We start from the raw sequence: 27,247 nt of genomic DNA on the forward strand, positions 1-27,247 counted from the left end.
TTCCAATTTGGAATGACTAAGCCAATTAATTATGATAAAGCAGTCTCATCCTGAAGAGGCTTTGGGCTTCTGGATGTTGTTAGCCTTCAGGAGAAAATGTATATAGGCTGAGGGTTCAGATTGGATAGTGGAAGAAGGCATCATTTTATTGGTGAGGACCATGGGATCATTTACATTGCGTGTTTATTCTTCATAAATAATCTTCTCCAGTCATATATTCTTCACCACTGCCAGGTCTCTCCTATGTTTTTCTACAACAGTCACTCAGGACCTGAGAATAAAATGGATGACTTTCCCTCCCATTTTATTGTTTGCATTTTGTGGGAAGTACAAGACTTAAAACCTAAGCCTGTCAATTAAGTCTGCAGGGAAACTATGGGCAGGTCTTTGTATACTATCACTCTATTATACAGCCTCTGCTGCAGCCATAATTAATTTGAGGGGAGTTTTTTTTTTAGTTCACTTCCGTTTATTGCAATTATTCAATGTTTTTGAAATTTTCAAACCTCACCAGTGACATTAAAGTAGAATGCTCAAATAGTGTGGTGAAGTCTTAGGAAAATAAAATTCTTAGTAGTGTTAAAATATGAAAATAATTTTGTTGAAATGTGTCACTGAATAGAATATAATTTCTCTGTTGCAGGTTACTCCAGAACTCCACTACAAGTCAGAAACAATTCTGAGTCTAACTCAACCTTAGAGTTAAGAGGTCACCTTCAGCGCCTCAGTTCTGGACCATGCATTCAGCAAACAGGAAGAAATCTAACCAGCAAATCATCAGTTGGGAAAGTTACTGCCCAAAAACCTCAAGGCAAGTTCCAAGTGTGAAACATTGAGAGATTGTATTAGTGGGAAAATAGCTCTGCATATTGTGGCAAACAATCTGATACAAGGAAGGTAAAACGGGACTCATTTTATCATCAGTTGTTTTTGCAGGATATGCAAACAAAAAGACAATCCAGTGAACAGAATCAAAATATCTCTCTCAAAAGGTTAAAGGAAAATATTAAAATGCATTTCATAGAATCATAGAAATTACAGCATGGAAGGAGGCCATTCAACCCATCATGTCTGCGCCAGCTGACAAGGAGCCATCCAGCCTAATCCCACTTTCCAGCTCTTGGCCCATAGCCTTGTAGGTTATTGGCACTTCAAGTGCATATCCAAGCACTTTTTAAATGTTGGGAATTTTTGCCACTACCACCCTTTCAGGTAGTGAGTTCCAATTCAGAAGTAAAATTGAAACTGAGATATACATAATTGTTTAGGGTTAAATGTAATGGGGATTTGGTTATAATGTTCCAATTAGAAATATCAAATCAGCAATATTGTGAAGTTTCATTATGAACCTATTTTGTTGTCTGATTAACAGTATAGTTGAGTGCAAAGTGACAATTTCCTGTCATTCTTTTCACCTAAATTTTAGTCCCTCCCCAACTACACAGCATTTTCTCCCATCCCCCTGTCCTGCCCTTTAACACCTGCGCCAGCAAAATGTATGTCCTGGTGCCTCCTCTTTGTTCAGCTGTAAATACGAACTTACAAAAAAGCAAGCCAAGGTTTTTAACCAATTTCCTGAGTGCATTTGTTTCATCAGAATTTTAGGTTCCATTTGCAAATAGGCTGCTGCTTGTGACAGGTCCGCACATGTGTCAAGATTTATGTTACCTCTGTAACTTTACCACTTTACTTTAGCTTTTCATTAGTTCCACTTTATTTAAGGGGCTTCGTCAATCCCTGTATGGTTTTTGAAAATGGGGGTGGAGCATGAAAAAATTGCCCAGGGCTTTGCTGCTACTTGTGGGATTTGAGACGATCTGTAACTCTCCCCATGGGATTGTCATTCCATCTTCAGGTCTTGGAGGAGGAGAACTGGGGAGACATGAAGGCAGGGTGCATTTCCACCTTAGCCACTAAGACCCATCCTTACATTGCCACCGGTGGGTATGCAGCCAGAATACTGGCAGCTGGCCAAGCGACTGCAGTAAGTGCTGGTTGAGAATCGGGAGGGGTGTTGTGGGATGGTGGCCGTGGCGAAGGAGGGTGTAGGTGCCAAAGATGCTGTTTGCGAGGACAGTCAGGTGATGCAGTCAGTTGAGAGGTGTGGTAAGATGGTGGGATAATTGCATAGTTGGAGGGGATGGGGGCTGGTGATGCTGCTCAATTGGGTAGATGAAAATGTTGGTTAATGCATTAGGGAGTCTGATCCTTGGTAATAAGGGGTTGTGATTGATGTGCTGTGGGAGAGCATGGAGATGGTGCTCAGTGTGGGGGAAGGTAATCATTTACCCTCTAATTATGCCATCCTTTGGGAATCGTAGTCTTTGCACGTAGGTGTTTTCAGCCATGTCCATATACAATCACCGAGCCTTGTAAATACCGATGGCTACATAAGGATGGGTCTAAATGGGTTCTTTCCCAAAACCTGTTTAAAAAAAAAAAATGATATTCCCGTAGTGATGTTGTATCACTGTCCTCCTCCGATGTCGTCCAGCTGGGTGGGACTGCACCTGCCTGGTTCCATTCTTATCTTTCTAATTGCAGCTGGAGAATAGCCTGCAATGGCTTCTCTTCCCACTCCTGCACCGTTACCTCTGGTGTCCTCCATGGATTTCTCCTTGGCCCCCTATTTCTCAATTATATGCTGCTGCTTGGCGACATCATATGAAAACACAGCATCAGTTTTCACGCATATATTGAGCATACCCAGCTCTGCTCACCACAACTTCTTTCCATCACTCTGCTGTCTCTAAATTGTCAGATTGCTTGTCTGACATCCAGTACTGGATAAGTAGAAATTATTTCCAATTAAATATTTGGAAGACCAAAGCCATTACCTTTGACCCCCCTCCCCACCCCGCTACAAACTCCATTCCCTAGCTACTGACTCAATCCCTCTCCCTGGGAACTGTCTGAAGCTGAACCAGACTGGTTGCAACCTTGGGGTTATATTTGACCCTAGGATGAACTTCCAACCACACATCCACAACTTTACTAAGACTGCCTATTCCCACCTCCATAGCATCACCCAACTCTGCCCCTGCCTCGGTTCATATTCTGCTGAAACCCTCATCCATGCCTTTGTTACCTCTAGACTTGATTATTCCAACACACACCTGGCTGGCCTCCCACATTCTACGTTCCATAAACTTGGTTATCCAAGACTCTGCTGCCCGTGTCCAAACTTGCACCAAGAACCATTCACCTGTCACCCCTATGATCACTGATCTACATTGGCTTCTGGTTAAGCAACACCTCAATTTAAAAAATTCTTATTTTTGTTTTCAAATCTTTCCATGGCCTCTTCTCTTCCTACCTCTGGATCCTCCTCCAGCTTTACATCTCTCCCATCTTTGTACTCCTCCAAATCTGGCCTCTTCTGCATTCCTAATTTTAATCACCCCAGGATTAGTGGACATGCCTTCAGCTACAAAGCTTCAGCTTCCCTCCTTAAATCTATACCTCTCTCTTTCCTCCTTAAAACCTACCTCTTTGACCCAGCTTTTGGTCATCTGTCCTAATATTTCCTTATGTGGCTTGATGTCGAATTTTGCTTTATAATACTCCTGTGAAGTGCCTTGGAATGTTTTATTATGTTAAAGGTGCTATATAAATAGTTGCTGTTTCTCCTCTTAATTTGACACACAAACACAATTCATTGGGATATGGGCATAGATGACAGATACAGTGCAACTTTAAGAAGCTATCAGAAATGCTTTATCTACCAAACAACTGCAGTAGAGCAGAGAAAGGGTGACTTGCAAACATGTACCAAAAACTGCATTGTACCTTCAACAAGGACCAACTGAAGGCAGAGGCCTCCCTCACAGTGTTTGCTTTACACAGGGCTTAGCCTGTGAAATACTCCGCTCACATTGTGGGGCTCTTTCCTAATCTGCGTCAAAATTGATGCCCGAAGGAGCCCGTTAGACAGCTGATAACAGGTTCCCACTGCCTCAGATGTTTCTGGTTCAGCTAACTGTGTGCTGCATAAATCAGACACTCTATAGTCAGTGTCCTGTAGTATGGTTTAATGCACACCAGTACTAAGGAAACTAAAGATCACATTATTGGCTTTTATATTCCATTGCAATTTGGCACTTGCAATATCAATGTCTATCCCAGCAATACAAAAGTTGTTTAACCCCCTTTTTTCCCCAAAAGTATACTTTATTTATAAAAATCTGTATTTTAAAAAAAACCCATCACAAAACAGTTCAAAACAGCACCAAGTTGACATTCCAGAAAGTGTAAAGGAAATCCGTTTTCTTCAATACAGGAGTGAGTTGCCTCACAACCCTTCCATTCCATTTTACGTGCAATATACATTTTACAGCAAAACCATGTTTAGTGGATGCAGCCCGAGGGCTTTTCCATGGGTCCAGCCCCTCAGTTCACTATGGTGGGAGGACCTTAGCTTTAATGCATCCCTCTGCATGTGGTGCTGGACCTTGGAATGTGCCAGTCTGCAACACTCGGTCATGGACAACTCTGCACTGGAAGACCAACAAGTTTTGGGCAGACCAAAGAGCGTCTTTCACTGAATTGATGATCCTCCAGCAGCAGTTGATGTTTAACTTGGTGTGCGTCCCTGGGAACAGCCCATAGAGCACAGATTCCTGTGTTACAGATCTGGTTGGGATGAACCTCGACAAAAACCACTGCATCTCTTTCCACACCTGCTTTGCAAAGGCACGTTCCAGAAGGAGGTGGGCAACATTCTCTTGCCCACCACAGCCACCTCAAGGGCAGCGTGCTGAGGCGGTGAGATTCTGGGCGTGCAGGAATCCTCGGGGAACCATCCGACAGGATCCACCATCTCCTTTTCCCATAGGGCCTTGAGGACATTCCATGCAGACCACTCTGGTTATCAGGATGAGGGCAAGGTTGGGTACGTTTTTTCTGCCTTTATCCAGAGGTTTGAACATCGTGTTCCTCTGGACCCAGTCCATTTTGCAACTCCAGGTAAAGTGGAAAATGGCTCGGGTGACTGCCACGGCGCAGGAGTGGGGTATGGGCCAGACCTGTGCCACATACAGCAACAACGTGAGCACCTCGCACCTGATGACCAGGTTCTTACCCACAATGGAGAGAGATCGCTGCTCCCACATGTTCAGCTTGTGTTGTACCTTGGCTACTCGCTCCTTCCAGGTTTTGGCACATACCCCAGCCCTTCCGAACCATATCCCCAGCACCTTCAGGTAGTCTGACCTGACGGTGAAGGAGACAAAGGATAGGTCGGCCCAGTTCCCAAAGAACATGGCCTCGCTCTTGCTGCAATTTACTTTGGCTCCCGAGGCCAGTGCGAACTGGTCACGGATGCTCATCAGTCTGCGAACGGACAGCAGATTCTGGGTACTGCCTGTGCGGAGTTTGCAAGTTCTCCCTGTGTCTGCGTGGGTTTCCTCCGGGTTTCCTCCCACATGCCAAAGACTTGCAGGTTGATAGGTTAATTGGCCATTATAAATTGCTCCTAGTATAGGTAGGTGGTAGGGAAATATATAGGGACAGGTGGGGATGTGGTAGGAATATGGGATTAGTGTCGGATTAGTATAAATGGGTGGTTGATGGTCGGCACAGACTCGGTGGGCCGAAGGGCCTGTTTCAGTGCTGTATCTCTAAGCTAAACTAAACAGATCCGAGCAGAAGATGGCGACGTCGTCCATTTACAGGGAGGCTTTGACCTGAGTGCCTCCACTGCCTGGGATTATCACTCCTCTTATGCCCGCATCCGTTCTCAGAAAAAGGTTCAATACAGCAAACAAACAAGACAGGAGACGAGAGGACAGCTCAGTCTGACTCCAGATTTGATTGGGAAACTTTCTGATTCTCACCCATTGATTGAGACTGCGCTACTGATGTTTGTGTAGAGCAGTTTGATCCAATTGCAGATTCCCTCCCCAAACCCCATTTTGGAGAGCACGTCCATCAAGTAGGTGTGCAATATCCTGTCAAAAACTTCTCCTGGTCCAAGCTGATGAGGCAGGTGTCCACCCCACCCCCGGTCCCGTACATAGGCGATCATATCCCTGAGTAGCGCGAGACTATCAGAGATCTTCCTCAGGTCTAGTCAGGGTGAATCAACAACTACAGAGCAGACTTGACCCGACTGGCGATGACTTTGGACAGAATCTTGTAGTCTATGTTAAGCAGTGAGATGGGCCGCCAATTTCTGATTCCGTCCTCTCCCTCTTCCGCTTGTAGATGAGGGTGATGATGCCTTTCCTCATGGATTCTGACATGCTGCTGGCCAGAAGCATACTCTCGTACACTTCCAGTAGGTCTGGGCTGATCCAGTCTCTCAGAACCGAATACAACTCAACTGGCAAGCTGTCGCTTCCAGGAGTGTTACTCGTCTCGAAGGACCTGACAGCCTTTGTCAGCTCGTCCAGAATTAGCGGTTTGTCCAGACTCTCCCATGTGCTGTCATCTAAGACCTCCATGATAGATGACAGGAAGGACTGGGAGGCTGTGCTGTCCCTTGGCTTCATGTTGTACAGCCCAGCATAAAAGGATTTACTAATCCTTAGTATGTCAGACTGCGAAGACCTTACTGAGCCATCCTCTTCCTTCAGGCTGCTGATCACAGAGCTCTCTGTGTGTACCTTTTGGAAGAAGAAACGCGAGCACACCTCATCCTGCTGGACCGGAAGATGATCTTGGAGGCCTCCATAGCAAACAGCGAGGCCTGCTGGCTCTTCACCTCTTGGAGATCCTCCTTGACCTCGACCCCCATCGACTGCAACAGGAGCAGATTTTGCATTCTTTTCTGGAGTCGGGACAATTTCCTCGTTCTCTCTCTCGCCCTCTGAACACCTTTGAAGATAAAGAACCTCTTGATTTTCACCTTGATCGCCTCCCACCAGTGCAATGCAGACTCAAAGAGGGGTTTCACGGTTCTCCAACCTTTGTAATCCCTTTTGAGTTCCTCAATGTTCTCTGGAGTTAGCAGTGTAACATTTAGCTTCCATGTCCCCCTGCCAACCTGCTGGTCGTCTTGTAAGTGGCAGTTGGCCAGTAAGAGGCAGTGGTCAGAAAAGAACACTGGCTTGACATCGGTGGATCTGACCATGAAAGCACGGGACGCAAACAGGAAGTCAATCCTGGAATAGGCAGACCCGTCTGGTCTTGACCAGGTGTATCTACGCCACGCTCCGTCTGCAGGGTTGCTGAAGACGTCGTGCAGCTTGGCATCTTTTACGGTTTCCATCAGGAATCTGGACATAGTATCCAGGTTTCTGTCATCACTGCCGGATCGTCCAGCTGCATTAATATGCAGTTGAAGTCATCGCCAAGAATAACCAGCTTGGATGTCACCAGCAGCAGTGGAAGCTGCTGGAAAACGGTCAGCCACTCGCTGTATTGGACTGGGGCATACATGTTGATTAACTGGAGCGGAGCACTGTTGTACATTACATCTGCCAAGAGGAGGCGACCGCCACCACCTCCTTAACTTTGGAGATGGTGAAGTTGCCTCCCCACAGCAGAATACCCAGACCAGAGGAATGGGAATCATTACCCCCCGACTAGATTGATGGCCCATGGTGCCATCATCGCAGCCATTGCCTGTAGGTGCTGAGGTGTGGAATTCCACACTCCTGCAGAAACAGCAGGCCAGCTTTGACCTTGGCGAGGTAGTCCAAGGTCAAAACACATCGCTAAGTGGATTCAATGCTACGCACGTTAATCAAAGCAATCTATATACCCGTTTTAAGGTTGGGTGTTGCTTACCACACCAGGTGTCCTTGCTGTTCCCAGTCCTTGGGTATGTTCCTGCATACCCATAGTGTACACAAGCTGCTTCACATTCGTTGGGCTCAGAAACCCCTTCTGGTTACTCATGGGGGGGTTTTGTTTCGCTAGGGTGAAATTGGTGGGGGTCTTGTAGGCAGCAAGGCTTGGGCTGTCCTCTGCTGGCGGTGTCTTTCCCCTCTGTCCCTCCTCGAAGACACCACTGCTCCTGGCTTCCCAGAGCTGGAGTGCGCCAGACACTTTGCTGCTCTCGGTCTCCCGGGGCTGAGGTGCACTGGGCATCTCGCTGGGTTCAACACTTTGGGGTTGGGGTGCACTGGGCCCATCACAGCTTCCAGTGCCCTGAAGCTGGGGGCTTGCTCTTCCAGCTCCTTTGAGTTCTGCCACTTCTTCTGCAGGTGCCGTCTTTCCGGCTCTTTCTCGTCCAATGAGGAGGAACTGCCTTGGTCTGTCTCAGACGGTAGCCCCCTCTTGCCACTGGTTTGGGTAGTGACCTGTTCCTTTTTTGTAGGCTTCTTCTTTGTGGTTTGCCTTTTTACCACTTGCCACTGACCAGTTTGTCCATGTGCTGCCTCCTCCATTGATTCTGTCTGTAGAGGAGGACTTTCCGGGCATGGGGTAAGTGTTGTGTCGCTAGTTGCATCTGCCTCCCCTTTTTTCTCCTTCTCAAATAGATATTCCTCGCTGCGGGCAGGATTGCTTGTCTCTTTCACAGCACCAGACATGTTCACCATTCCTTCTGCCGGCTTTTCCTTGGTCCTTGCTGTCTGTGCATAACTGAGGCAGCGTTTGGGACAGGTTTTGTAAAGGTGGCCTGTCCCACTGCACAGCTTGCAGCACTTACTCTGTTTACAGTCCTTGGCCTGATGGCCTTTCTTCTTGCAGTTCTTGCTGACGACTCTGCTGCAGTTGGCAGCCACATGACCAGATTTGCCACAGGTACGACAAACTCTGGGCTGCTCCGCATAGACCAAGAAGCCTCAGCTTTCCCCGATAGCGAAGCTGGAGGGAGGATGGATGATGGCTCTGTTGGCATCGACCTTCAAGGTGACCTTGACCTGCCGCTTCCTGGTCCAAATCCCAAAGGGGTCCTTGACATCAGTGCTGCTGCCAGCCACCTCGATGTACCTGGCGAGGAAGGTGAGTACATCCACGCCAGGAGCATGGGGGTTGTAGAGGTGGATTGTCACCACCCGGTCATGTTGCGATGGCAGCGTAAAGAGTGGCTGCACTGTGAGGATCAACAGCAGCATCTGGTTTTCCCCTCTCCTTGAACATCCTTCAGGAACTTGATGCATTCTTGAACATCACATCGAAATATCCACCGCTGGGCATGATCCTGCAGACAGAAGATGTCTGTAACTTGGAATCCACAGCAATCAATAAGGATTTTCTTAATGAAGACGGTACAGTCAACAGGTGCACCTCCTTCATTATCCTTCACCACCACCCGAACAGTGTTACGCAGTCCCTGGCCTGAAGCTCTCGAATTGGTTACAGCCATTTTGCTCAAAACTTACCTGGAACAGGATCAAAAGCCACTGATTATGGTCTTTCCCCCGCCAGATAAGTATAACACGACACCTATCCATTTGGCAATTGATGTGGTTTCATATTTTAAACTTTTAAGTTTTGGACTAAAGATAAGCTGTCCATCAATACATGCTTAGTTTGAAGTTTTTCAGTTAGCTGATTCTGATGATGGAAATTTGATCCAAGAATAATTACCTTCGCAACAAATTTCACACACACTGTCCATTGTAATAATATTGTCTTGATGATTTCATTTACCTATTCAATTTGAAGTTTACTGTATTGGTTTTGCATGAGACAAAGTATTTGCATTTCAGAAGAATAATTAAACAAAATAAGATCTGACATCTAGACAAAGCTTGCGGATCATATGGATCCAGTGATAGACTCGATTGTATTGATTAGAAATGAAATTTGCCATACATTGGAATTCTCAGACAGCCTCCCCCTAATATGAGGTAATAATTTGCATATGGTTGGACTGTATTTAAAGAATTTTGACTTGCTTAGAAGATTTATAAACCTTTCAATGGGCCCAAATATAACCATAATATACACAACTAATTTGCAATCCATCATATTTAGCTGTGGGCACAAAGCAACTGTCATCCATGATTTTGACATTTGATCATCTTTCCTATTTCTAAATTGCTCTTTATATTCTCTCTCTCTTTCTCCATTTCCCCTTCACCCCCCCCCCCCCCCCCCCGCACCACCCAAGTCTATTTTTTTAAATCTTAAATTGGTTTATTTGTTGATCAAAATTGACTATCTGTTTTGCAAGGTGTGATTTAAATAAGCAAGGTGAAAATATTAGTTGAAATTATTCACTCGGTTAGCGAGGTCACAAAACAGTACAATTTTTAAAGCATTATATCTCAGTTCCCTTCCTGATACCAGCTGACGTGGCTTGTGATGCTTTCAAAATAGGTTCATAAGCTTTGCATGGTACTGCCTTACGGTACAATTGCTTTCATCTTATCGCTGCCCAATTTTAACAACACCTCAAATTGTAAATGCGTTGCTATGGCTACTGCTTACGTAAAACTGTTAAGACTGGTTCATATGCAAATAAATAAGCAACATCAAATAGCAAAATACTTGAGCTGCTGTTTTGCTGCTTTTTTGTCATTCTTACAGATGGTCCAGTATTTTACTGAAGGTATTGATTAGAACAGTTAACTTTGAATTCAGTATAGTATTTCTATGAGGAAAAAAACATCAGAACCAGAAAGAGGAAGGAAGCTGTGGAGGAGTTCAGCATACCCACAGAAAGACATGTGCAGAGTACACTAATTGCTTTATCGCAAAATTAGGAGCAGTGCTATAACAAACATCCCACTATGTAATAATCTATTAATGCAAAATAAAATAATTGACGTTTTCTTCCATTGCCATGAATATAACTAAATTAAAGTGAATTGTTCGACTACTTGACTTCTTTGCCTTGGGCACTGCTGTGCCATTACTTAGTTAAAAAAAACCACACTTTTTTTTATCGTTTTCAGTACTTCCTGTTCTAGCAACAAGGAAGCACAAGTCCAACTTCTAAACGTTGGACGTGGTATGATATGTCTCTAAATGACAGGTTAAAAATGGAGTATAGTAGAGGAATGTTTCACCAGACGTACAGTTAGAATGCGATTGGTTGCTTTCAGGGTATGTTATGGGATCTTGCAGCATAAAGCAGAAACCTGGAGTGTGATAAATGAAAACTTGTTGCTGGTCTGCACTTGACAAGAAGTGATTTATGAAGACAAAAGGTGAATAGTAAAGAAGAACTTCAGCATTAAATAATTGTCCATATTTTTATGTTAGTACCTCCTAAGCCTGTCCATCTTCAAACCTTGTGGCACGAAGAACCATTTCAGCTGATTCCTCCAGCTCCATCAAGGCCTTTGCCGGCTGACCCTAAGCTAACCAAGAGCACCTATTCAAAGGCTGAGAGCAAAGAAACAACAGTGTTGTCTTGTGTCTCCTCACTTATTGAGAAATTCGAAAGTGTCAGGTAAGCGATTCTGTCTACCGAATTAAAAGCCCTATTTTGCTGAGTTTTAAAAATGCTATTGAAGCATCTTGGATAATGTGTGTCAGAGCCTGTGTTTTTCTGTCACTTTGTTGCAGTAAGTGAGATCACAGAGGGTGGGACCAGAGCTCAGTACCACCAGTGCTGGGTTGTTTAAGCACTTAGTTAAATACTTAATTTACATTTTGTAATCCAATTAAACTCATATTGGAAACAGTTAAAGGATTTTCTGAAAGCTGAAAATGGCTACATTTGTAAATTTGTTACTTGTTTCATTGAAAAATGGGCAATCTTCAAGTTATTTCTTAAAATATTTACTTAAATTTCTAATGAGAAATAAAATTATTTGTATTCATGTTCACGAACCAAAGTTGGACCATCTATTATATAAAGAAAGCAATATTTCCTTCAATTAAAGAAAATGTTTTCACCATTTAAAATTAAATCAGCTTTTAGCTATGCTCATTAAAATAGGGCTAATTTTGAGTTTTTCCAGAACCATTGCCCTTTTATTCTATATAGCTATATAAGTAAATGAGTCTCTTGGAATGATTCCTCAAAATAATATCATTGTGCCTCAAATATTAGTCTTATTTCCTTATGTTGGATTCACTCAATTATTCTAAATGCTTAAACATTTGTATTTTTATAAGGCATAACCAATCCAGTAAGCAGAACACTGATTTGATACGTAAAAATATGAAGTCTTTTATTCGAACCAGTTATTGACGAATGAGAGAATCGCATTTTGTTGTTTGGTTAAAATGGCTGAATCCAGCCTCTGTTTCCTGAAGTGATGTGTAGAAATTAGAAATGAACTGCCCAGGGTTTTATCTCTCCTCTAAATCCATGGATAATACTAAAGTTAGTAATGTCCACAGAAACTTGCTGTTGGCCGGATGAACTAATAATGTTAATACCACTTATTTGATGGAAAGAGAATAGTTTTTCTTACACTTTTTTTTACCTCCTGTAAGTTGATGTGTATGTAGGCAACGTTGATGTATGTATTGTTTAAAAAAAATCAACATGATACAAATTTAGATTTAATAGAAATATAAACTGGCACAGGCACGATGAGCCAAATGGCCTCCTTCTGTGCTGTGATTCTTTCTATGTTTCAAAAAGATATTTCTATAAATAAAAAATGCTGGAAATACTCAGCAGGCCAGGCAGCATGTGTGGAGAGAGATCGCTCCCCACAGATGCTGCCTGGCCTGCTGAGTATTTCCAGCATTTTCTGTTCATAATTCAGATGTCCAGCATCTGTAGTATTTTTGCCTTTGTATTAGATTTAATAGAATCTGTTCAAATTATTTGCATCTATGTGAAATGTCAATGTGTTACTGCAGGCAACTAAGTCCAGAGATCACTAAAAGAAATCAGCTGATTTTATCCCTTAAAATGGAACCAGCTCAGGACTCCACTGAATGTGGAGCATCTGACAATGAGTTGGAGCCAGCAGGCTCAGCTGAGGGTACAACAGAAAAAACTGATTTGAATGAAACTGAAATAGGCATGGAAGTGATGGAACATTCAAATGAGGATATCGTTACAATAACAGAGAATGATATAAAAGACAATGACTTTACGGGCATCAGTAGGACTCAAGAGGCAAATGCTGCAGCTGAAATTGGTGAGTCTACTCTAGAGCAAAATGCGAATGGTAAAATACCCAACAGAGACAGTGGGATTGATAGTCCCTCGTGTAGTGGAGAAGGTGAAGTTTTTCCCAATGAAGAAGGCATGGAGGAGAAAAAAAATGTCAATTCTGTTGAGAATGAAAATGTTGCAGAGATAAAACCTGGTGATGCTTCTGAAATACAACAAAAGAGAGATTCCACTCAGGATGATGATGATAGTGATATGGATGAGGGCAGCAGTGAAGAAAATGAACCAGCAGAAGTGTTGAAAATTGAACAGCCAGAAACGATCAAGGTAAAATGTTATTTCCAGAGATTTTATCAAATGTGGGTACAGAAAGCATTTGATTATGTTGAACGTAACACACTAAATAGTGTGTCTTTCATGTGCAATACAGTTTAGAAATCCAGGTCTGCAGTCGCAAACTGAGAGAAACACAATTTGTAGTTAAATTAGTATTATTAGGGATAACAATTGCTACAATGAACAAAGAAAATAATACATCAATTTTCTGATTAATTCCCTTAAATATTTCTGAAATATTTGCCTTGTGTTTACAAACACAACTGTTAACTTGAACCTGGGTAGGGAACGTATACTGAGGTTTGGAAAAAGCCTGTGCAGTATGAAAATGTAAACTCATCAATCAGTTTTCCTCTACTCCTTTCTTCAGTGTTCTTCCTTTACATTTCTGTTCTGAATTTGAACAATGGGTGCTGCAGAGGCTATTCAATTATAGGAGATAACACAATTGATCCTGATGCTAGGACCTTCCCAGTGTGACATGCTCCGTCCAACAACAGCAGTTCAGCTACCTACTGAGTTGCAAGGGTGGCATAATCATGGCCAAAACTACAAAGTGCATGACCACTGGAAGACAAAATGAAATGCTATGGTGATGCAGCCATGGTTCATGAGTGGTTAGGACTACTGTTAAACAAAAAATAAAAGCCTTATTTAAGAGCAAGGAATAATGACAAGGACAAGGAGTGGGAAAATTGTGGAAACCAATGAAGAGACCAAAAGAATGAGGACTAAGGGTGTATGAAAAATCTTGTAGATTGTGTCATGGATAATTAGAGTTTTTCATAAGCACATCAGGATTGAAAAGAATGGTAAATGAGGGCATGTACCCATTAAGATCAAATTTTGGTGCGACATTCGTAAAGGATACAGACATGCGAGGTTTGCTTAATGAATATTATTTTACTACATTCATAGTGGAGAAGTAGGATGCAATACCAGACATGCAGAATATATTTTTTTTTCTTTCATGGGATGTGGGCAGTGCTGGCAAGGCCAGCATTTGTTGCCCATCTTAATTGCCCTTGAGAACGTGGGTAGTGAGCTGCCTTCTTGAACTGTTGCAATGTAAAGGTTAGTGAAGGGGATACACTTAGAGGCATTCATATAGTTAGAAAAAATCTGTAATGGCTAAAATAATGGAATTGAAGTCAGGCAGACCTCCAGGCCCATATGGTTTCTATTTGAGAATATTAAAATGAATAGAGGAGAACATTTGAGATGCATTAGTTGGAACCTTCCAAAGCTCACTAGATTCGTATGGATTGTAGCAAATTATGCATCTTTATTCAACTAACTACAGGTTTACAATCAGTAGTGGGGAAAAGTACTAGAATCCATCATCAGGGACAGTAAGAACATAACATGGAGCTAGAGTAGGCCATTTGGCCCTTCCAGCCTGCTCTGCCATTCAATAAAATCATGGCTGATGTACCTTAACTCCACCTCCTTGCACCATTGCCAGATCTCTTAATTCCCTTCGTACCCAAAAATTGCCCTTTGTCTTGAGTATACTCAACAACTGAGTATCTATAGCTTTATGGAGTAGACAATTCCAATAATTCACAACCCTTTGAGTGAAGAAAATGTCTCATCATCTCAGTCTTAAATGGCTGACCCCTTATTCTGGGATGTGACTCCATGTTCTAGATTCCGTAGTCAGGGGAAACATTTTCTCAGCATCTACGCTATCAATCTCCTTAAGAGTTTTATGTTTCAATTAGATCATCTCACTCTAGGGAATATCTGCCTAGTCTACTCACTCTCTCATGGGGTAATTCCCTCATCCTAGGAACCAGTCTAGTGAACCTTTGTTGCACTCCCTCCAGGGCAAATGTGTCCTTCCTTGGGTCAGGAGACCAAAATCATATACAGTAAGTGGGAATTTGCTCTGTTTGATGTATATTAATAACCTGGACTTGGGTATACAGAGCAAAGTTTTCTGATGTTTACTACATTTGAGTGGTGTATCAATGAAGAGGTAATAACAGACTTTAGGAGGACTGGGCAGACACATGGCAGATGAAATTTAGTGTGAAGTGATGCATTTTGGTAGAAAGAATGACGAAGAGGCAATATAAACTTTATGATGCAATTTTAAAGGGGATGCAGGAGCAGAGATATGTACACAAATCATTGAAGGTAGCAGGACAAGTTGAGAAGGCTGTTAAAAAGTCACATGGGATCCTGGGCTTTATAAATAGAGGCATAAAGTACAAAAGCAATGAAGTTAAGCTAAACTTTTATAAAAACACTAGTTAGTCTGGAGTATTGTGTTCTATCCTAGGCTCCACACTTTAGGAAAGATGTCAAGGCCTCAGAGGATACAGAAGAGATTTACTAGAATGGTACGAGGGATAAGGAACTACAGTCATGTGAAGAGACTGCATAAGCTGAGATTGTTTTCCTTGGGGCAGAGAAGGTTAAGAAGAGATTTGATAGACGTATTAAAAATAATGGAAAGAGTTTTGATAGAGTAAATAAGGAGAAACTGTTTCCAGTGGCAGGAGGGGTTGGTAACCAGAGGACACAAATTTAAGGTGATTGGCAAAAGAACCAGTGCTGACATGAGAGAACTTTTTTTTAAATACAAGTTGTGATCTGGAATGCACTGCCTGAAAGGTGGTGGAGCAGATTCAGTAGGAACTTTCAAAAGGGAATTGGATCAGTATTGGAAAGTGAAAAAATCTCCAGGGCTATCAGAAAAGAGCGGGAGATTGGTACTAGTTGGATAGCTCCACCAAAGAGCTGGCACAGGCAGATTGGGCCGAATGATGGCATCCTGTGCTGTGTCATGCTATGATTCTACATAAGCTGATAAAATTATGTCTAATCTAATTAAGTTGTATGATAGCTAATGAATGCCATATACACAGATTTTCAAATGGTGTTTTATAATGCTCCACACAAGCAATTGCTAACAGAAGTTGAGGTGCATGGAGTTGGATATGTCCTTGTAATATATACTTTGTTTTCAATACTCTGCTTCCTAGCTTTGGAAATACAGGGAAATATATCTAATTTTGCAGAAGTTACCAAGATATAAAGTATCGAGTATTGTGAAGAACTGAGTAGAAAACTGCAAAAGCACATTGATTAAGCAATTTGGAGAAGAATGGTGGATGTAGTTTAATGTAACAGAGTATGAAATAGAGCACTTCAGATGTATCATAAGGGGAATAGATAGGATTATAGTCAAAAGGGTAAGTGCTTCGTGGTGGGGGTAAATAAGCCATTTTAAAAACTAGCTGTCCGATGCAAAAAGAAAGACTGATATTTCTGGGCTTCATCACAAGCAGTTGATATGAAAGCAAGGCAGTTTGACTGCAACTGTATATAGCAATACTAGTCACACCTCATTTGGAATATTGTTTTGAGTGCTCCACTTCAGGAAGGATACAATAATAATTGGATATACCTGCAACTACCAGCCTATCTCTAACCTTCCTTTCCTCTCCAAAGACCTTTGTGAACATGTTGCCTCCCAGGTCCGTGCCCATGTTTCCAACAACTCCATGTTTGAAACTCTCCAATCAGGTTTCTGCTCTGCTACAGTATGGAAATAGCTCGAAGCAAAGACACACATGACATCCTATGCAACTGTGACCATGGTAAACTATTACTCCTCGCCTTTCTTGCCATGTCTCCTGGTTTTAAAATGGTTGAACACACCATCCTCCTCCAATGCCTCTCCTTGGTTTTCCTGGTGAGTGGAACTGCCCTCGTCTGGTTCCATTCTTATCTTTTCATACAGAATCTTTTGTAATGACTCCTGTTCTTCTTCCTGCATCATTACCTCTGGAGTCCCCAGTTGGCTATACTGGATGCCTTCCTATGTCTTTCTCATCCATATGCTTCCTCATATCATCATTCAAAAACATGGGCCCTTATATTGGCTCAGGATTGGTGGGGAGGGCTAGTTTGCAGTCAAGAAACACAGAAGAACAGGTTTCCATTGGGTGCTGTTGAATTTAACATCTTCTGTTCAAATTTCTCCATGGCCTTGCTCTTCCTATCCCTAACCTTTATGAGCCCTACAACCTCCTGAGAACTCTGTGTTCCTCTCAAATCTGGTCTCTTCTGCAACCCCAGCTTTCTTCGTGACTGTGCCTTCTGTTGTCTGGGTCCTAAGCTCTGGAATTTCCTTTCTAAACCTTTCTGCCTCTGCTTCCCTCCGGTCTTCTTTACTACCTCCTTAAAACTTACCTCTTTTATCAAGCTTTTAATCAGATGTCCTAATATTTCCTTTGTTTCTGTGTTAGTCTTTTTTTGTCTGATTATGCTTATGTGAATTGTCTTGAGATATTTTACTTTATTAAAGATGCTATATGTTACTCTCCAGAAAGTCCAGTGGTGAAGGATAAAACAGAGCCAATCTTTACACCCTTTTATAAGCATTTATTCAGAGATACACATTACTAATGTGGACCTCCTAAACTCAAACCCCAGTTCCAGTCTGTTCCTATTTATAGGAGCCCACCACCTGCATCCAATTAAACAGTTAATAAACAGCTAACGCTATAAAAATACAAGTTATTGTTGACTGTTCACCAGGATGATACCTGGATTGAAAGGGATTTAGCTATGAAGAGACACTTAGTAAACTTGGATTATATTCCCTGCAGAGGAGGTTAAGGGTTGATCTGTTTTAAGTGTTTAAAATAATGAATGGAATTGATGGGGTGGATAATGAATGATTCATTCCTCCAATAGAAATATCTAAAACAAGGGGACATAATCTGAGAATGCAAGTTATTTTTACAAAAAACAAACCCACATAACTTCCTCATATAAAAGTTTGAGAGAATATGAAATGCACTTCCCTTGGAAGCTATAGATAAGGAGAAAAGGTAAAATTTGGGATTTTAAAGGTAGAACAGCTCCAAAAGTCAAATGACCTGTTCTTGTCCCCATGTGACTAATCAGTATGCTATCACTGAATGCGGCTGTAAATTCTACCGGGTATCAGCTGCCATCTTCTGTTGCTGTTTTCAATTTTATAATGAGCAGCAGTTCTTCTATTTGAGGTTTTGCTGCACAGATTCAGGTATTTTGATACCCTCAATGCTTCAAATGGTAGCTGCAGCATTTGGGTGTACTTATCTACTTTCATGCAGGAATCAAGTAATACTGGCACGAACTATTTGCCACCAAATGCTTGTACTGTCCAATTCACATTTCCTGTCCATCACACTGCAAGTGTGAAACTTTGAAAAGTAATTATAAGGGAACAAAGGCAGTCATTTTCAATATACAGAGACACTGACTAAGAATAGAAAACACCAGTCACAATATCTGCATAGCTTAATTAGCAATCACAATTCAAAAAAGACAAAGCCAGGGTTATGACCTGCAGCCTGAAGACCAGTTAAACTCTGAATAATCTGAGACTGTTCACTTTTTTAAAAAAAAGACTGTTCTTAAAGGAACCGTGCCAACAGAATAATATATTGTGCATTATTTGGTATCCAATATACCATCAGCACCACTGCAGGTCATGCATGTGTGCACATATACATGTCTATCTTGTGTATAGCAAGTGATCATCACACTTTATTATAGGTTTAAAGAGTTTTTTTTAGAAAAAAAAGCAAGAAGGCCAGGCATTTCATAACTTATTCTGAAGTGAAATTTTCAAGCCATTTATGAACTTACAATTAACGTCAGCAATGTGGAAGTAAATATCACCATAATGCTTTTACAAAAAGTTTAGTCATTGGTGTTTTCCTATTGCATCTGCCTGTATAATCTGAGCCTACTTTTAAGAAACTAATTTGTAGAATATTCTGGCTCAGGATTTGGAATTTAACGCAAAGCATCTGTATATCTTTTTGATTTGTGAGATAATACGGGTGATGTGAGGTTGGAATGAAAGGACATTGTTGAAAAGGAGGCTTTACTTTGCTTCTGGGTATGCTTTTTCTCACCCAAGAGTGCTCATTGGATAGCAAAAATGAAAATATTTTCCATTATACAGCATTGACACCTTTCACTTGGTATGCAGAATGTAATCCCCTCGAGAAAATAAATGAAGTTTTTCTATGAGACACATCTGAATACTTACAAGCAGCAGTGTGATGTGATAATAGACCAGTTTCCTTTACAAGAAAAATTGAAGCAGTATTAAATCATTTCATAACCACTGTTCTATTATTTTTTTTTGTCATATTTGACACGAGTCACTTCCTAATTTTCATGACTATAGTTTTAGTCTAACAATTGTTTTTATAGTACTATGTAGTAGTATTGAGTAACTCCCAGAAATCTTAGTGCAATATTATACGTGGTTGTTGAAGAGTGTGCAATGATGGACCATACAATTGGATTTAAAATGTTGGTATTTGGCTGTTTTGTGGTCCTTTTTTTATTTAGGTGGTTGTTCACCTTCATTATGAAAATAAGTGAGATTTTAGTTTAGTTTAGTTTAGAGATACAGCACTGAAACAGGCCCTTCAGCCCACCGAGTCTGTGCCGACCATCAACCACCCATTTACACTAATCCGACACTAATTCCATATTCCTACCACATCCCCACCTGTCCCTATATTTCCCTACCACCTACCTATACTAGGGGCAGTTTATAACTGCCAATTTACCTATCAACCTGCAAGTCTTTGGCATGTGGGAGGAAGCTGGAGCACCCGGAGGAAACCCACAGGGAGAACTTGCAAACTCCACATAGGCAGTACCCAGAATTGAACCCGGATCGCTGGAGCTGTGAGGCTGCGGTGCTGACCACTGTGCCGCCCCTTTTTCTTTCCACTATCGATTGACCTTAATGTTCTTAAACTCGATAGATCTATAATTAGTCGAAGGCATTTAATGCCTAAACTTTGAACAATGATTTCTTTTTAAACTGTTAATGACTCATGAAAAAGCAATTTTGGCCAGATGAAATGAATATTGTACTCCATACATTTGAAATAACAAGGGACCTGGGCCATAAATTTAATTTAAGTTTTAACATTAAATGGAGCAAAACTGAAATAGTATGGGTCTAATTAGAAAACAGCAGGTGCCTCAGTGGCAGATGGTATAAACTTTCACCTCACTGTCTATAGATTTGGCAGGAAATATTAGAAAAATAGACAATTCATCTTATTGACAAGTGAACTGTGTGAGAAATGGGAAAGTGCAAGGATAGAATGCAAAGATTATGATAACAGTAACTTAAGTCCCTAACATCTCCTGAGAGTTTTAATTTATAGTATTTAATTGCAACTGTTACACAATGGATTTATAACAGATAATTTTGAGTTAAGTGTATTTAATTCATAAACTATCCAAGAGATGTACTGGTATTATTACTAAATATACCCTTGGAACTATTTTATTAACCAGTTTTCTCCCCTCATCAAATCCTAAAGCTGAATCAAACACCATTTAGGACTGATTTGCATCTACTAGGAACTAAGGTGAGAGAACCTCACTTTACTTCTGAACTGTTACAGCAGGAAGTCGTTTGTAACTGAGAAAATAATGTATCGTTTTTACACGAGCTTGCTACCAATTCAAACATCATCTAGACCAATACTCTGAATTCAGTCATGGTGGCTTGGAAAATCCCATTGTCAGGACCACTGTTCACTCTTGTCATTCTCGCACATATTTCACTGAGGTACTTATGAATGCATTGAAAAATGTATCTTAGGGCACTTTCAGGACTGAAATCTCGTTTTCTTTAAAATTCATGTTTGTCGCCAGGCATGGTGCTGTAAAATGGGGTTTGTTAGCATCTGTGGAAATCTTGGCTTGCGAGTCTTTACCTTCAGCAGAGGAAAGAAATCTGAGTTAGCGGGGAAGGGAGGGGTGCAATGTTATTGTGAGCTTTTCCCTGGGCAGTAGAAGGGGAAAGGCACAAATTCAATAAATAAAGGAAGGCATTTAGAGCACGGAATGCTGTTGAATGTAAGTTCTAATTCTGTGTCGTTTTCTCGGGAAACCGTTTTAATCCTTGCTTTTGCTGGGTTTTTACACCATTGATTTGCAATTTCTTGCTAAAACATCATGCCTTTATCACCTTCAGACGCGTTTATTCCAGAGTGATTTGGCTTGCCTCCCATCTATTACACTCCATTAACTTCAGCTTATCCTGACTTACATTCAGTCTTATATAAAAGCAAAATACTGCAGATGCTGGAAATCTAAAATAAAAACAAAAAGTGCTGGAAATGCTCAGCAGGTCTGGCAGTGTCTGTGGAGAGAGAAACAGTTAATGTTTCAGGTCTGTGACCTTTCATCAGAACTGGCAAAGATTAGAAAAGAATTAGGTTTTAAGCAAGTGAAGGGGAGGGGGTGGGTCAGCATTCCGAAGGGATCGTTCCTTCAGCGACACTACTCCATTACCCCTGACACCTCGTCCCCTTTTCATGCAATCGTGGGAGGTGTAATACCTGCCCTTTTACCTCCTCTCTCCTCACTATCCAAGGCCCCAAACACTCCTTTCAGGTGAAGCAGCCATTTACTTGTACTTCTTTCAACTTAGTATACTGTATTTGCTGCTCACAATGTGGTCTCCTCTACATTGGGGAGACCAAACACAGATTGGGTGACCGCTTTGCGGAACACCTCTGTTCAGTCCGAAAGCATGACCCTGAGCTTCCGGTTGCTTACCATTTCGACACTTCCCCCCACCCCCCCCTCCTGCTGTCATGCCAGCATTTCTGTCTTTGGCCTGATCCAGTGAACATCAACGCAAGCTCGAGGGGCAGCACCTGATCTTTCGATTCGGTCCTTGCGGACTCAACATTGAATTCAATAACTTCAGAGCATGACTGGCTTTTTAAAAATATATTATTTTTTAACCATGTGCCTGCTTTTCATGTAGTCAGAGCTGCTCATTATTCTGCTATTAACACTTTCTGGACTAATGCTATGTCTTTCACCACAAGCGTTAACACACTCTGCCTTTGTCTCAGGACAGCTTTGTTATTTAATCTCTCCTGCCCTATCAAACACTTACCCTTTGTTCTCTCCCCCACCCCCCTTCCCTTCACTGGCTTAAAAACACAATTCTTTTCTAACCTTTGCCAGTTCTGATGAAAGGTTACAGACCTGAAACGTTAACTTTGCTTCTCTCTCCACAGATGCTGCTGGACCTGCTGAGTATTTCTAGCACTTTTTTTATTACGTTCAGTCTTGTTTGTCCACCACACTCCTGTTCTCACTGATCTGACTTGGGCTGTCATCACCACCCTCCGCTCCCCCCCCCCCCCCCATCTCAAATTTAAAAATCTCATCCTTGTATTTGCATCTGTCTCTTTCTCTAAAACCTTCAGCCTTGCTGACACTGGCCTCTTGTGCTCCCCCTTCCCTCTGCCCCAATATTAGCGGCTTTGCCTTTCACTGCCTACATTTCACTCTCTGACCTCCCTAAATGTCTCTGCGTCTCCTTTTCTCTCTTCTCCAAGTCTCTTCTTTTAAAAAAAAAAAAATCTCTCTGATCAGCCTTCCTACTTTCTCCTCCTTTGGTTTAGTGTCCGTTGGTACTGCTTTTCTCAGACTTTGGCTTGGGGGAAGGGTCTGCTAGGTCTTTAAGTGTGACACCAAATTGTTAAACTATAGAGAAGGAATTGGTCAGTTTCACACAGTTCACCAGCCAAATCAGGACCAGAATTTGCTGATGTTGATGAAATAGATAATCCTACTGGAATTAAAGAACATATGAACTAGGAGCAGGAGTAGGCTATTCGTCCCCTCTAGCCTGCGCAGAAAATGTGCGCATAACCATAACATGGAAACCAATTTCAAAATTATCATATAAAAATTGAAATGCATGTAGAAACCTGGGAAATATTGAGTTTTTAAACAACTGGCCAAAAAACCCTGAGTTCTGTTTTCATCATTACAGCAGTTTAAAAAGTACCAGTGACCTATTTATCCTTTCCTGAGTGAAGGCAGTAACAAAAAGGAAGTTATTGCAGCATTAACTTGTGGTTTGGTGTCTGAATTTAATCATGTTTGAAAATAACAGGGAAAGGTGCTTCTATGTTGCACATTTTCTGGTCTAGAGGAATTGCACATTCAGTTGTGACTCTGACCTGACAGTCTGGTTTTAAAAAGATGAAGCTACATTCTTTATAGCAGGGATGTCCAACCTTTTCACGTGTGAGGCCACATTACAATTTCTGTTCGACATAGGGGGCTGGTGAGCAAATTTTGGAAAGGTAAAGGCATTAGAAATTTATCATGCTATTAATCCAAAGCCCCCACTTCAGTGTGCTCACCAACACCCCACCCCCCACACTGTCTCAGCCTGCTCATCCCCCCCCCCCCCCACTGTCTCAGCCTGCTCATCCCCCCCCCCACTGTCTCAGCCTGCTCATCCCCCCCCCCCTCCCACAGTCTCAGCCTGCTCAAACCACCCCCCCCCACAGTCTCAGCCTGCTCAACCCCCCCCCCACAGTCTCAGCCTGCTCAACCCCCCCCCCCCCACAGTCTCAGCCTGCTCAACCCCCCCCCCACAGTCTCAGCCTGCTCAACCCCCCCCCCCACAGTCTCAGCCTGCTCAACCCCCCCCCCCCACAGTCTCAGCCGCTCAAACCCCCCCCCCCCCCACAGTCTCAGCCTGCTCAACCCACCCTCCCCCACAGTCTCAGCCTGCTCAACCCACCCTCCCCCACAGTCTCAGCCTGCTCAACCCTCCCCCCCCCCACCCCCACAGTCAGCCTGCTCAACCCTCCCCCCCCCCCCCACCACAGTCTCAGCCTGCTCAACCCCCCCCCCCCCCCACAGTCTCAGCCTGCTCAAACCACCCCCCCCACACAGTCTCAGCCTGCTCAACCCACCCCCCCCAACAGTCTCAGCCGCTCAAACCACCCCCTCCCCCCACACAGTCTCAGCCTGCTCAAACCACCCCCCCCCCCACACAGTCTCAGCCTGCTCAAACCACCCCCCCCCCACACAGTCTCAGCCTGCTCAAACCACCCCCCCCACACAGTCTCAGCCTGCTCAACCCCCCCCCCCACAGTCTCAGCCTGCTCAACCCCCCTCCCCCACAGTCTCAGCCTCCTCTACCCCCCCCCCACAGTCAGCCTGCTCAACCCCCCCCACCACAGTCTCAGCCTGCTCAACCACCCCCCCACCACAGTTTCAGCCTGCTCAACCCCCCCCCCCACAGTTTCAGCCTGCTCAACCCCCCCCCCCCCCACAGTCTCAGCCTGCTCAACCGTCCCCCCCACAGTCTCAGCCTGCTCAACCCTCCCCCCCCCCCCAAACAGTCTCAGCCGCTCAACCCCCCCCCCCACAGTCTCAGCCTGCTCAACCCCCCCCCCCACAGTCTCAGCCTGCTCAACCCTCCCCCCCCCCCAACAGTCTCAGCCGCTCAAACCTCCCCCCCCCACACAGTCTCAGCCTGCTCAAACCCCCCCACCCCCACAGTCTCAGCCTTCTCAAACCACCCCCCCTACACAGTCTCAGCCTGCTCAACCCCCCCCCCCCACAGTCTCAGCCTCCTCTACCCCCCACCCCACAGTCAGCCTGCTCAACCCCCCCCCCCACAGTCAGCCTGCTCAACCCCCCCCCCCACCACAGTCTCAGCCTGCTCAACCCCCCCCCCCCCACAGTCTCAGCCTGCTCAAACCACCCCCCCTACACAGTCTCAGCCTGCTCAACCCCCCCCCCCCACAGTCTCAGCCTCCTCTACCCCCCACCCCACAGTCAGCCTGCTCAACCCCCCCCCCCCACAGTCAGCCTGCTCAACCCCCCCCCCCCACCACAGTCTCAGCCTGCTCAACCCCCCCCCCACCACAGTCTCAGCCTGCTCAACCCCCCCCCACCACAGTCTCAGCCTGCTCAACCCCCCCCCCCACAGTCTCAGCCTGCTCAACCCCCCCCCCCACAGTCTCAGCCTGCTCAACACCCCCCCCCCCCACAGTCTCAGCCTAATCAACCCCCCCCCCACAGTCTCAGTCTGTGCAACCCCCCCCCCCCACTCAGCCTGCTCTACACCCTCCCCACCGTCTCAGCCTGCTGAACGCCCCCCCCCCACAGTTTTAGCGCGTGCACCTTCCCCACACCCAAAGTTGCAAACTGTTCTGTTTCCCCACCCCCCTCCTCGACAGTCTCAATTTAATCACTTCCATAGTCTCAGCATGTATGAATTTCCCCTACACCCCCATTTCCCGGCGCTCCCATTGGTCAGCGCCCCCGATTTATGGTAGCAGGATTGGTGGGCTGTATCGAAATGCACCACGATTGGTGGGCCGAATTGAAACTTTGATTCTGGCCTGCGGGCTGTGTTGGACAACCCAGCCTTACAGTTTCAAAGAATGAGAGGTGATCCCATTGAAACATAAAATTGTTAAGGGCTTGGTAGGATAGATTCTGGGGGATATTTCTGCTGGCTGGGGAGTCTAGAAGTATGGGTCATGGTCTCAATAAAAGGTGGGCCGTTTAGGACTGAGATGAGGAGAAATTTCTTTACTCAGAGGGTTCTGAATCTTTGGAATTCTCTACCAGTGGGCTGTGCGTGCTCAGTCATTGAGTATATTCAAGGTAGAGATCAACAGGTTTTTGGATACGAGCGAAATCGAGGGATTAAGGATGGTGTGGGGAGGTGGAAGTTTGGTATGATCTTATTGAATGGCAGAGCAGGCTTGAAGGGCTGAATGGCCTACTCCTGTTCCCATTTATGTTCATGTTCCTATGAGCGATTGCTTGCTGTAATAAGGATATATTGCAAATCCACTTTTATTATGGTTACTCCTCTTTTTAGATATCTTCCATCTCAGGTGGCTGTGGAGCTCATTTCACTTGTGCATTTACTGTTTGCTTTATCGTCATCAAAAAAAAGTGACTAGCAGTGCTAATAAAACTTTGACCAACAGCTTTACAAGCCAGTGGGACTCAAAGCATTGTTCGAGTTATTTCTAATTTTCTCAGGTTTTTTGTTGCGGTTTTTATGGTTAAAAACCTTCTGTGCAAATGTGGAAATACAAGTGTGAAGTGGGGGAAAGTAGAAAACGCCACGAGTAAAACGGCTTGCATTTTTCTGAAGCCGTCTCCTGTAACACAAGCATTTGTTTTCTAGCTAAAAGGATGGTTGCTGCAGGCTGTAAGCAGACACAAGTGTGACTAAGACACGAGATGCACAAATCTGTGTATGTTCTATTTCTAGTCCATTTTTCTCAGGTGAAAACTAAATTCAAATGTTCCAATTTCCTAGAATGTGTCTCAAGTTAGATAAGTAGTTGTATTCACCATCAACCCTTTCTTTTGCTCTCACTTATAACCAGATAACATCATACTGTTGGTACCTTGAACTATCTTGCTTATGTTTTAAATGAATAGTTAATGTACTAATATCAATTGAAAGATGTACCAGATGTACCAGGGATAGTATCACAGCTGCAGAAAGGGAGGCGTCAAGGAGGGTTTGTCGACTGAGTCATTATGGGTGGAAGTCAGGAACAGGAAAGGAGCAGTCACTTTGTTGGGAGTTTTCTATAGACCCCCCAATAACAACAGAGACATGGAGGAACAGATTGGGAGGCAGATTTTGGAAAGGTGCAGAAGTAACAGGGTTGTTGTCATGGGTGACTTCAACTTCCCTAATATTGATTGGAACCTCCTTAGTGCAAATAGTTTGGATGGAGCAGATTTTGTCGGGTGTGTCCAAGAAGGTTTCCTGACTCAATATGTAGATAGGCCGACAAGAGGGGAGGCTATGTTGGACATGGTGCTTGGCAACGAACCAGGCCAGGTGGCAGATCTCTCGGTGGGACAGCATTTCGGTGATCGTGATCACAACTCCCTGACCTTTACTATAGTCATGGAGAGGGACAGGAGCAGACAGGATGGGAAAATATTTAATTGGGGGAGGGGGAATTACAATGCTGTTAGGCAGGAACTGGGGAGCATAAATTGGGAACAGATGTTCTCAGGGAAATGCACAACAGAAATGTGGAGGTTGTTTAGGGAGCACTTGCTGCGACTGCTGGATAGGTTTGTCCCGATGAGGCAGGGAAGGGATGGTAGGGTGAAGGAACC

General features: G+C 43.7%; 1 protein-coding gene across 2 annotated transcripts in view; it reads left to right on the top strand.

Annotated features, from left to right (window-relative positions):
• Positions 1-27,247, top strand: part of LOC137380100 (FYVE, RhoGEF and PH domain-containing protein 3-like) — a 263,386-nt gene that overhangs the window by 124,854 nt on the left and 111,285 nt on the right. The window contains exons 2-4 of one of the 2 annotated variants that reach the window (XM_068051736.1): positions 644-811; positions 11,104-11,293; positions 12,664-13,249. In XM_068051736.1, the coding sequence (XP_067907837.1) occupies positions 644-811; positions 11,104-11,293; positions 12,664-13,249 (944 nt within the window). Of the gene's footprint in view, positions 1-643; positions 812-10,420; positions 10,448-11,103; positions 11,294-12,663; positions 13,250-27,247 lie in introns of those variants that run through there. The other variant, XM_068051737.1, reaches the window with a different exon arrangement.

The sequence above is a fragment of the Heterodontus francisci genome, chromosome 19 (assembly GCF_036365525.1).
Source record: "Heterodontus francisci isolate sHetFra1 chromosome 19, sHetFra1.hap1, whole genome shotgun sequence".
In the NCBI taxonomy this organism is placed as follows: domain Eukaryota; kingdom Metazoa; phylum Chordata; class Chondrichthyes; order Heterodontiformes; family Heterodontidae; genus Heterodontus; species Heterodontus francisci.